Raw genomic sequence first — 11,936 nt, 5'->3', positions numbered from 1 at the left:
ATATCTATTGTATTTGAATTTCCTAAAAACGTTATTGAAGGTTTTCGTAAATACATATACCTATTACAATTTGGCATATTTGCATTCTAAATTATGAAAAAGGGGAGAGCTTAGCCTCTAAACAATACTGGTACTGGTATAGACGTACAGTGGTTCTGATATTACTATTAATATTACCATATAAATTATTTCTACTTTCTAATATAAAAAATAAATAATCAATAGTTTTAGATTCCAAGTGCAGTGATAAACGCATTTATTTTACAATGATGACATTGTGTGTATTTTAAGTAAATATCTTCTTCCTCAAAAAATAAAACTTTGCGACTTTAATTGATTTTTAAAAAAATGTATGTGTTATTTTATTCATTGAATTATGTTTCTTAATAAATGTAAGTATCTGATTTTCAGATTGCAACACAATTAAATATCACAAATCAATTATAAATGAGCATTTTATATTTAACTTCTCTCTCTCTCACTCTATCCCTTTCTATCTACTCGTCGTTACCGTTGGGATCTACTTATAGTCAATTCAACGGTGACACTCGAATTGCCTCCCAAATTTAGGTAGGTGACCTTTTTTTACTCGAATTGCCTCCGGGTGTTTTCGGAGGCAATTCGAGTACACCCAAACGGTCTACTCGAATTGCCTCCCATAACATACCTGGAATATTAATTAATATATCGATAGTTGTACGTGTACTATCGATTATTATATTATTCCGTAATGGTCAAAAATAAAATGTTTAAGACAGTATTTCCCAGACCGATTAATTTTTCGAATGTAATAATCTTATCCGCGATTAGTGATTATCAGTTAATGATTAGTCTATCATCACTAGTTCAACACAGTCAGTTTCGTTTTCGCAACCACGATAAAACGTTATTATCCATAACACGTTATTATACAGTATACATATACGTACATATATTTTCATAAAAATGAACGTGATCAGCGAGATCAGTGAAAAGGGTAAAACCATTAAAATATGTGATGGTTTTAAGTTTGGATATCAAAAGAATTAGCTAATGACATTAAACGGTGGACATGTACGAAAAAAATATGTACAGCTTATTTGAAAACCGATCAACACAATAAAATCCAGTTCGAAAACAGTAAAATTAATCACGATTGTGCGAAAGACTCGGAGCAAAAAATCAATAGACAGATACTCAGCAACAAATTGAAACGGAAAGCTTTAGAACAAATCTCTGAACGACCAGAAAAATTATTTCATGACGAGATGAAAAATTGTAATGTAAGTACATTAACAAGCTCGGACGTAACTTACATAAAAAATAATATGAATCATGCTAGGAATTCTATTTATCCAAAATTGCCTCAAGACGTAAATGAAGTCCATAGAATTTTATCGTCCATTGAAGTTAAAACATTTACAGATGAGAACTTTATAATGGTAAATGACTCATTAAATGGTTTGGTGATGTTTTCATGTGACGAAAATATCAAGTTTCTAAGTACGCTAACAACAATATATGTGGATGGAACTTTTGACTATTGTGTACGATATTTTTGCCAATTGTTTACAATACATGGATTTCATAATAATTATTATATACCCTTAGCATTTTTTTTTGCTAAAGGATAAAAGTCAAGCATCATATAAACGAGCTTTCATAGAATTACGTAACCAATGTTTGAAGTCCGTGGAAACATTTGAACCAAAATTGTGTTTTGTTGATTTTGAAAAATCCATACATAATGCATTACGTGAAGTTTGGCCACAAATTGAAGTTAAGGGTTGTATATTTCATTTATGTCAATCTTGGTGGCGTAGAATACAACAAATTGGTTTAGCTACTGAATATTCAAATGAGGGAGAAATTAGAAAATATCTTACATACATATTTGGCCTTCCATTTCTGCATCCAGAAGAAGTAAAATTTTAATTACTTTATTTTGAAATGATTGTAATTTTTATCAGACAATTATTTATTTTTAGGTAGGTGACGTTTTTGCCATAGATCTTGGTGAGATACAACCTAATAATATCAAAATAATTCAATTTTTCGATTATTTGGTTGAAAATTATATAGATGAAGATTCATCTTTCCCAACGAAAATGTGGGCTGAAATGACATCCAGTGCACAAAGGTCTACTAACGCTTGTGAATCATTCCACAGTAAATATAATTCTAATTTTTCATCAACTCATCCTCATATATATAAATTGTTGGATGTATTAAAAGCAATGCAGGTAGATACAGAATATTAATAAGATCTTCCAAAATAGAAACCAAAAAAATTAGGACAATGACAAAAAATAAAATGTATTTTATAGACGACTTAATCGATAAATTAAACAGAAAGGAAGTTTCAAAATTGCAATATTTAAAAGTATTGGCAAATAAATTTAAACCACGGACATAAACTTAAATTATTTTTAAATGTTATGTTTTTAATATTATTAACTATTTTATTAAAACTATTTATTAAAACATCTATTTTAAGTTTTAACAGATTGATATTTCGTCATTATTATTTTTAATATTATTAATTATTACTGCTGTGTCAGTCTATTTATTACAACATTTATTTTATACAAACTTAAGTTTTTGACTGTACCTATAACATTTATTTTATACAAACTTAAGTTTTTGACAGTATAACAGAATTATATTTCGTCATTATTATTTTTAATATTATTAATTATGACTGCTGTGTAAGTATATTTATTACAATATTTAATTTTAAAAACTTAAGTTTTTGACTGTATAACAGAATTATATTTCGTCATTATTATTTTTAATATTATTAATTATTACTGCTGTGTCAGTCTATTTATTACAACATTTATTTTATACAGACTTAAGTTTTTGACTGTATAACAGAATATTTCATCTAAATTATGTTTGATATATTTTTTTTATAAATCGGTTAATTATAACTATCGCAGGCGATTCCAGTACAATAGTAGGTAGTGACCCTCTTAGGAGGCAATTCGAGTGAACAATGTTTTTGAAATCGGGAGGCAATTCGGGTAACCTTTTGTAAAAAAAAATTCACGGGAGGCAATTCGAGGGTCAGATGGGAGGCAATTCGTGAGCGCCCAATTCAACATTGATAAACCTAGTTGAAACCAGCTAGTCAGAGTGGAATGACGAATGAAAAGCTATGGAAATTATATTACCTATTTATTATTTATTATTCATTGAAATAAACTGTCGTTGAAGTATAAAACAACCTGAATGATGAACCTGTTACATGGAATAAAGTTTAATGCAATGAAATTAAACTTACTTTTATGTCGATATTTTGATGAGATTTACTCCTTAGTTTTAATGTTGTTAGTACAACAGTTGCTTAATATTTTCTATAATCTGTTAATATTGGTCTTTGTACAGTTTGTGAACTTTTTAATACATTACAATAGTAAATTTTAAACTTCTGTAATAATGAAATATTTTTACATCACCAAGAAAAAAGTGGGTAAGTGGGCGTCCCTCTGCTGTACAGTATGTTACAAATGGGTCACTGTAATTCATGGTGTTAAATTTGAATTCTATGTTATAATATCATTGTATACAAAAAAACAAGCCGTAGCCAATTTGGCCAAGTTTTACAAAATGGTCAACTCCTAAACGGCTCTGGTTTTTTACAACACAAATTCCTTCCACTTCATGCATAATTATGATTTAGGACTGTCTCAAAAGAGGCGTGGTTAAAGATGTGTTGCAGTTTTTAAGGTTATATTCTAATTAAATTGTAAAAGTTTTATAAAAATCATATACATATTGTGAATTAAATTTTATTAAAATAACATTAAACTTTAGCGTTAAATAGTAAAAAAATCGTATTCTTGGTTATTTAATGTTAATTTTATTGTAAAATAATTTTTCAATTTTAATTTGATAAATTATGTCAAAAATTGAACTTAAAATACTTATAAGAAAATATTTACGTATGTATTTAATATATTTTTCAACTACTATTGTAACAATATATCAGGAGCCTTGTAATAAATGTTCATGTTTTTTGAATTAAAAAATAAAATTTTATTTACATTTATAGCTAAAAAAACTAAAAACGAAAATTGAAAATGTCTGTAAACAGCTCAAAACTATTGAGAATGAATCAACAAGATTCACTTTCACATTGAATAAGGTACCGTTGAAGAAAATCGAAGCAGTTTTCCCAGCCTCAAAAATATTTGATTTCAATAATAAACCATTGCATACAAAAAACGATTTTGAGCGGACGTGTTGTGTTATCCTGACATACTTGTTGAATAATCTAATTAATTGATTTTTTAAAAAAAATAACAAAAATACCTCATGGCTATAAATAGCATAACTTTCAAGTAAACTTTGTACTTGTTAAAGATTTGTGGGGAATCTTCTATTAAAATGTTTAATGTTAGCTATGAAAAGAAAGACTTTTATGAATTTATAACTGAAAAATAATTTACGAAATATGAAAATATTCTCTTGGCTATATAGTTTGAAAGTTTTACCATGTATAGAAAATGGTCATTTTAAGATAAGTTCAAAATGTTGAGTATTAATGTTATTCATATTTGAATTACAACAAGATTTAAAAAATCGATAGATGAAAATTTGTTGATTTAATTTTTTGGTGAAAATCCAATAAAGTAAACATTTTAAATTCAAACGCTCATAAAAATGAATGTTAATTTCCGCTAAACTTTTTTTTTCGTTTAATGTGCAACAGTTATGGAGTATATTCTATTAAAATGTCTAGTGTTAGCTATAGAAAGAAAAACATTATGACTTTTTAACTGAAACATAATTAGAAAATGTTCGAGATTTTGATGATTGTTCTCGAAATTTGAACTTGAAATGCATATATAAAATAAACGGGTATAACATGTATCCTTAATAATTCCTATGCTCTATCCACAGAATAATAATACACCTTTTTTTAAACACCAGTTTATGGGTTAATATTTATGTTAAATTACATGTTTACAACTTACTAAATCAAAATCTTTGTAAAGTTACTTAGTATAAATAATGACTATTAAAAGTGTTTTACAGTTATATCATTCAAAGAAGAAAGAAGAGGATACATTTAGTTTCACCAGAAATACAGCGGAGGCAGCGGGCTGATCCGACGTTGATTGTAAAAGAAATGAGATCAAGAATAGCACCTATAGACATTAATGCGCCAAATATAAGTGCAGTTGAGGATAAGAATGAAAAATTGGTTTTTACGGTCGATCTTACAAGTATGGAAACGGTTTCTTCCACAGTACCGAATATTACAAATGATGAAATCATAGATATTATTGATATTACTGCTGATGATGATATTACACTTGAAAACTTCCAAGCTATAGATCACGAAAAAACAACACTGAACATCGATAATGATGAAATAATTAATATTACTAAGACAAGAAATATAAATGAAGATGTCCCTAGACAATTTTCATGTGATACTAAATTGTTTGATAATGATCTTCAGATTATTAATTTTCGTACTAGTGTTCAAAATAAATCTATTGAACTTATTACTATATCGGACAACAGTGAGGATGAAAATACATCAAATCAACAATCTATTACAAAACCAAATAGTTTTAAATCTGTATCCAAACGACAAGATATTTCTACAATAGGTAAAAGTAGAGCCCCATTTTATCGTTATTTGCATAACCATAATAGGGTATGGGAAGAACAAAATAATAGAAAGCTGCGACCCATCATCATTGATGGTTTAAACATTGGACACACGTGAGTTTTATTTCTTAAATTTCTGAATTATTTTATTGGAATAAAGATAATAATATCTAGATCGTGGATTTATTGCATTAAATACAGCCAAATATGCACTAAAATGTTCAAACATAAACGGAAAAAATAAAAATAAATATGCACTCAAAAATGTAACTCCAGTACTCATTTAATTTCTGAATATTTAGTTTAAAATATGGAACGCTACTATAAAAAATTTTCTTTACAATACTTATAAGAATCTATAAGAATAACAAATAGGAATGAATTAGTATCAAAAAAATTTTCTAAAGAATTTACTATTAGGTAACTAAATCATTTGTACTCTGTTGGTAGATTTAGTCAATAAGAAAAAAGTTAATTCCCAAATATATTCATTAAAACCATTTATATCTACAAGTATACCCATTAATTAATTTAAATATTAATAAGAACTATAAAAATATTTTTTTTTCTGTATTACAATAGTACCTAATTATTTCAATAATGTCTAAAAAGCATAAAAACTAAAAGATGAAATATGCAATTAAAATTGTAAAATAAGCCCTTTAAATAAAAAAAAATAAATGTTGAAATATGGAAAAGTTTCATAGCTTAAATTGTTATGCCATGAAACAATATCTTGGGTCGTTTAACATATCATGCGGTCAACCAGAATAAATATGCAAATACATACAAATCCACGCACTAGATTTATAACTTATGAAAATATTAAGATCAAAAAAATGTTCAATGATATTTTAACATATGTACTTGGAAATAATTAAATTTAATATTTTTGATACAGTTTTCAATATTATGAAAACTTATTAGTTATCACCTATTCTAACTTTTGACTCGTAAAAATAATAAATCATAAAATGTACTTCTTTTTAGACATGGTTTAGGAACGTTTTCAGTGAAAGGCATTGAAATATGTATACAATTTTTCATGGATCGAGGGCATAAAAATGTGTTAGCGTTCATTCCAGTCCATCAATGGGGACTACCTGGGTCTGAAAGGAAAACCCGGCTTGACAATTTATATAAAAAAGGGCAAGTTTGTTTTACCCCCAGCAGAAAGATCCAGAACTTGAGGATGACATGCCGCAAAGACCGGTAATTTAATTAGTAAAATTAGTAAAATTATTAGATTTAGATGTGTGTAATTCTTTTTTATTTTTATAAAAATGGTCATACTTAAATCAACTTAATTATTAGATTCAGAGCGGAGCGAGGATGCTAGTGGTTTTATAATGGTGTTTATTTAGTTATTTAAAAAAAAAAAAATTTATCCTGTATACAGAATTTCTACCAGATAGAGTAGGTACTTCGATTTCAACATATAGTATTTACTTATTTAGTATTTACCTCATCTTTTAGTAAGTTGGATCAAGATGGTACTTTAGGGAGGTTATTTTTCGATTTTCTCAATAGTTATTTAATGCCACGGGAAAAACTACTGACAAATTATGAAAAACCGCTTAAAATGGGATTTTAATTTCTAACGCTTTGTTTATCACCGTAGCAACGAATAAAAAATTATAATATTATAATATTAATTTAACTTAAAGGCTATAATAAATTTAAAAAATGTAAAAAATCAAAACTGATAAACCGTCTCTGTTCAGTATCGTTTTTCTTATACAATTATATTATATCATTGAATTCAAGTTGAATACAATCCATTATACATTGACTCACTTGTAACCTTCTGTGCAGCAGAGCATCATCCACTTACCCACTTTTTTAATTTTTACTCACATTTTTTTACGATTTTTTCTATTTTTTAACACTAAAATTTAATGTTACTTTAGTAAAATTTAATTCACAATATATTATGATTTTTCATAATATTTTTATAATCTGAGCGCACGGCAGCACTGCCAGGTCAAATTTCAGCCAATGTATCTTTACACAAACCAATTCGTCCAGTTTTTCTAACCCATATATCTCTGTTTCCTCTTAAGATAAACTTTTAAAATTTAAAACACAGATTAATCTCGAGTAGCTTAGGATGCTGTAAGAAAACGAGCCCTTTATATTATGCCATTTTAAAATTTGCAATATTGTTACTGATTTACTGACGAACTGATCATCAAAATTATAAGACACTTCCTGTATAGGTAGCAACGTGAAATTTGGCACAAAGGTAGGTTTTATAGTGTAACTAAAGTGAAAAATCTAAAAATTGAAATTTTTTCAAAATTAATGCCGATTTAGAGAGTGTATTTCTAAACGTATGAAGTGGCGTGCTTAGCACGCATAAACATTTTCTTTTAAACATCGTTACAATAATGGTAATAAGAAATTGTTTATAGTTGACTATATATATTTATAAAACATAATAATGTTTTCGTAAACTTATTTTATTCAAATACAAAATATAATATAATTATTCAAATACAGAATATTTTAATAATATTCGTCGGTTTTCGGACGATAATTTTACGTGATAACGTCATAAGAAAACATTGATGAAAAACTACATACTCTTATAAATTGAATGGAATTATTATCACTGAATTATCATTATTTTGTATAATACAAAGAAGACGTTACCGAAATAGCCATTGTTGAATATAACTGTATAAGAACTTTGTATAGGCCAGACTTAACAACTATTATATCTAAAAAGTCTCGACGACGACAAATAAAAGATCGTACTTTGCTATCTTTCCCTGGTATTGACAACGCTCAAGAGTCCAATCTCTCAGCTCCTCAACAGTGACCCCAGCGGTCTTACAAGAGAAAATCTACGACATATGAAAAAAAATTATGAAATTAAAAAATAAAAATAAAGTGTCGTCCAAAGTAGTGAAATCTACATTGTGGCCAAGTCTGCTATTTTTTAATTTATAACCTCACTGCACTCCTACATTAAAAAGTAACATTCCTCTTTTATTTGTATTGTTTAACACTAGGCCAGCATAAAACATCATTATCGAATGTTCTCACTTATGACTTACGTGGGTGATGGGAAGAAGAGAACTCAGAAAAAAGAAAAAGGTTTAGATTTCTTTTCAAAAAAAAACATCGAATCATAGTAGTGGTATCTACATTGCGGCCATGTCTAATTTATACCTCATTCAAAAACTGGCCAAGTGTTAAACAATACAAATAAAAGAGGAGTGTTACTTTTTAATGTAGGAGTGCAACGAGGTTGTGAATTCAAAAATAGCAGACTTGGCCACAATGTATATTTCACTACTTTGATAGGGCGACTTTTTTGGGAGAGAGTTTGGAACTTGGCCTTTTTTCATGGTTAGGTTTTTGTTGGTTTAGTATTTACTTAGAAAAAAAAAGAACACCAATACATTTTTAATTACACCCCTTTTGAGACATTCATAAACCTGATGACGGGGAGTATAAGACTCAGACTTTGTTGGTTTTTACACCCTTAGCCATGTTTCACGATGACGGCTCATTCACGCCTTGGGTGACGCGGTCTCATACCCCCGGCTAGATACATTGGGTGCCTTAGCGCCAGACAATGTTCTTCAAGCAACTTTCATTTTGAGGCTGATCGGTGGGTTTTGAAAGATCCGCGTCGTATGACTCCAGACTAATTCCTCTCCTCCTACTAAGACGGTAGTTCCACAGTCTCCGCGAGGCCATCCACATAAGTCACGGACGGGCGGATAGACGGACGACTAGCTTTGTTACACGCTTTCAGCTGCCATGCGCGTGCGGTTTTTTTTTTCGTGGTTAACGAGTGGGCATTTACTTGGCAGATGCTCTGCGATCTGTAGGGACCTGCGTATGGCAAGCTGCCTCACCTCCCGGGTTTAATGGTGGAATGGTTGGTCTGCTCAAAAATGCCTAACCAGTCCGCTTCCTCTTCATTGGTGACCCCTCTTCGTTACCACCGGTCAGTCCATTGGCCACCTCTGAGTCCTTCCTTATACCCGGGAAGGTCGGTTTGAAGATGCACCCTCCACTGGCGTTGTGATTTGGGACGGGGTCATCAAGAAGACGTCTTTCAACCATTCGCCTTCCATCCAGCTCTGTACCCAGACAGAGCTTCGTCAGCCACGGTCTCAATCCCGTGACTCCTTTTGCTCAACGCGATTCTGCACAATCATGAATGGGAATATCATAAGGGCGCTCAAGGGTGCAGCCTTGTTCAAACGCCCCTACGCCTTCCATGCCCACTTCAAAACCTTGCGGTGGCCTAGTATACTTTCTAAGCTCCCTGGGTTCTGCCACTCTAGAAGGTGTGAGTAGCACAAGAGGTCTCGAAGGTTGTAGGACCAGTCACTAGCACCAAGCATGGTCTGCCCTGAACTCTCGTGATTGTAATTTGGTAAACTCGAAGCTCGAGGGCTAGCTTCGTTAAGGCCGCACACCACCCACCCCTGTTCCGGACCAGATTAGTCAGTTAGTTTTTGCAAACGTGACTCGTTCTTGCGCGGCTTTAATGAGTGTGTATTTGTGTTGTTCAGTTCCTCCCCGCCCGACGCATCGTGGCTCTATTTCCCAGCGCACCACCTAACGGTGGCCTTCTTGCGTCGGAGCTCGTGCGAGCTTGTCGGGATGAATTTTCCAATATATTGGAAAAATTATTGACTGAATCCAGGTCACCGCGTAACAGTACCCGTGTCGTTAGTGCGCTTTCCCGCCTACTTGGTGTGATCTCTCCTGCCAGAACCACGCCTTTGCACTCAGCTAGCGTGGCCCATCTATCGGTTAATGTACTCTTCAGAGGTTTTCGGAGAAGTAATCACCCGACGCGCCGTTTTAAGCGTGGGAGAACCTCTTTTGAGACAGTCCTATGTCAGAAGTATGTATGAAGTGGGAAAAAATTTGTTTGTAAAAAACCGGAGTTGTTTGGGAAGTTATCTATTCGTAAAACCTGTTTTGATAAGAGCCGTTTGGGAATTGACCTTTTGTAAACGGGAGTCGTTTAGGAAAAATGGAAGCTTAATGGGCTACGTCCTTTTTTTCATGATTGTTTTGCAAAGTTGTCGATTGAATACTTTTGCCGGAAGCCGACTTAATGACTTTGTTTTTAATAAATTTCTGACTTTCATGAAATATTACTATTGGTGATAAATACACATATAATCTATATATGCCCTATATCCTCGGTACTCTATATATGGACTTGTATTTTGACATATTTAGATTTATAAAATAATACTTATAATGCATGAATACAACTGAATATTATTAAGTATACAGTAAATTGTTTTAAAAATTACATTCATAATTTCCTTTGTTATTATTATTTAATAGAATGATGCTTGGATATGCCAATAAATGTGATGGAGTGGTTGTTTCAAATGATAACTTTCGGGATTTATATGATGAAAATGAAGCATTCAAAAAAATCATTGAAAATAGGTAAAATAATAATTATTTATGTTACATACCCACTTCATAAATATAAAATACATGTTACCTAATATAAAACTTAAAAATTAACATTTAATTAACAATTTTTGTTTAATAACAATAATAATTTTAATATATTTATGTGTACCTATTGTGTATACATAACTTATTTTAAATATTTTAATTAAATTATTCTTAGTAAGAAAATACAATTAAAATATAATACAATTATAAGTATAAGTGAAATTCAAAAACCTTTTTACTTTCCTTAAATATAAATTCCAATATTGTTAACAATTAAAATTTATTTTTTTCATTTTTCTACTTATTGGATATATTTTTGATAAATTGATTCGTGTACAATAATAGTATATCTTTCTCTTTTTGATTTGCAGACTAGTAATGGTTACGTTTGTCAAGGATGACATAATTGTTCCAGAAGATCAATACAACGGAAGAACAAATATCGTGTATCTTTCGGATATTTTACGTTTTCCAGAATAAATGTATATTAATTATAAATGTATAGTTTCTTAGCGTTTAAATATACTTAAAATAAATAATATTTTAATTACAACTAAAAAGGAAATTTATTCATGTATTTTAATATTTTGTATTATTAATCATACCTAATTCAAGTTAAATGTGAGAAACATTTATAATGCATATTTAAAATATTGAACAAAGGCAATCTGTCAGTATAATTCTAAGGATATTTTATTTATAATATTTATATTGCGCTAATGGTAGTTTATTTTAGTTTTAGTAATATGGCAGGTAAAAGTAATTGTTGCTAAAATAAATCTTATACAGGATGCTTTTTTAATCTTGCTTACGCGGTTTTTATGTTTAAATTATGCATATATTCAAATTCTGATTTCCGGAATTTTTAAATGCAC

The 11,936-nt window shown here is 30.1% G+C and overlaps 1 protein-coding gene across 1 annotated transcript in view; it reads left to right on the top strand.

The window, feature by feature from the left end:
• The window catches only part of LOC132937309 (uncharacterized), a 30,061-nt gene extending 18,520 nt beyond the window's left edge, over positions 1-11,541 (top strand). The window contains exons 3-6 of the mRNA XM_061004136.1: positions 5,023-5,721; positions 6,598-6,819; positions 10,939-11,046; positions 11,433-11,541. Of these exons, the coding sequence (XP_060860119.1) occupies positions 5,023-5,721; positions 6,598-6,819; positions 10,939-11,046; positions 11,433-11,541 (1,138 nt within the window). The remainder of the gene's footprint in view (positions 1-5,022; positions 5,722-6,597; positions 6,820-10,938; positions 11,047-11,432) is intronic.
• The last annotated feature ends 395 nt before the right edge of the window (positions 11,542-11,936 follow it).

This window comes from Metopolophium dirhodum, chromosome 1, assembly GCF_019925205.1.
Source record: "Metopolophium dirhodum isolate CAU chromosome 1, ASM1992520v1, whole genome shotgun sequence".
NCBI classification, from domain to species: Eukaryota; Metazoa; Arthropoda; class Insecta; order Hemiptera; family Aphididae; genus Metopolophium; species Metopolophium dirhodum.
The sequence above is the reverse complement of the archived record's forward strand: the minus strand, read 5'-3'. Positions and strand labels throughout refer to the sequence as shown.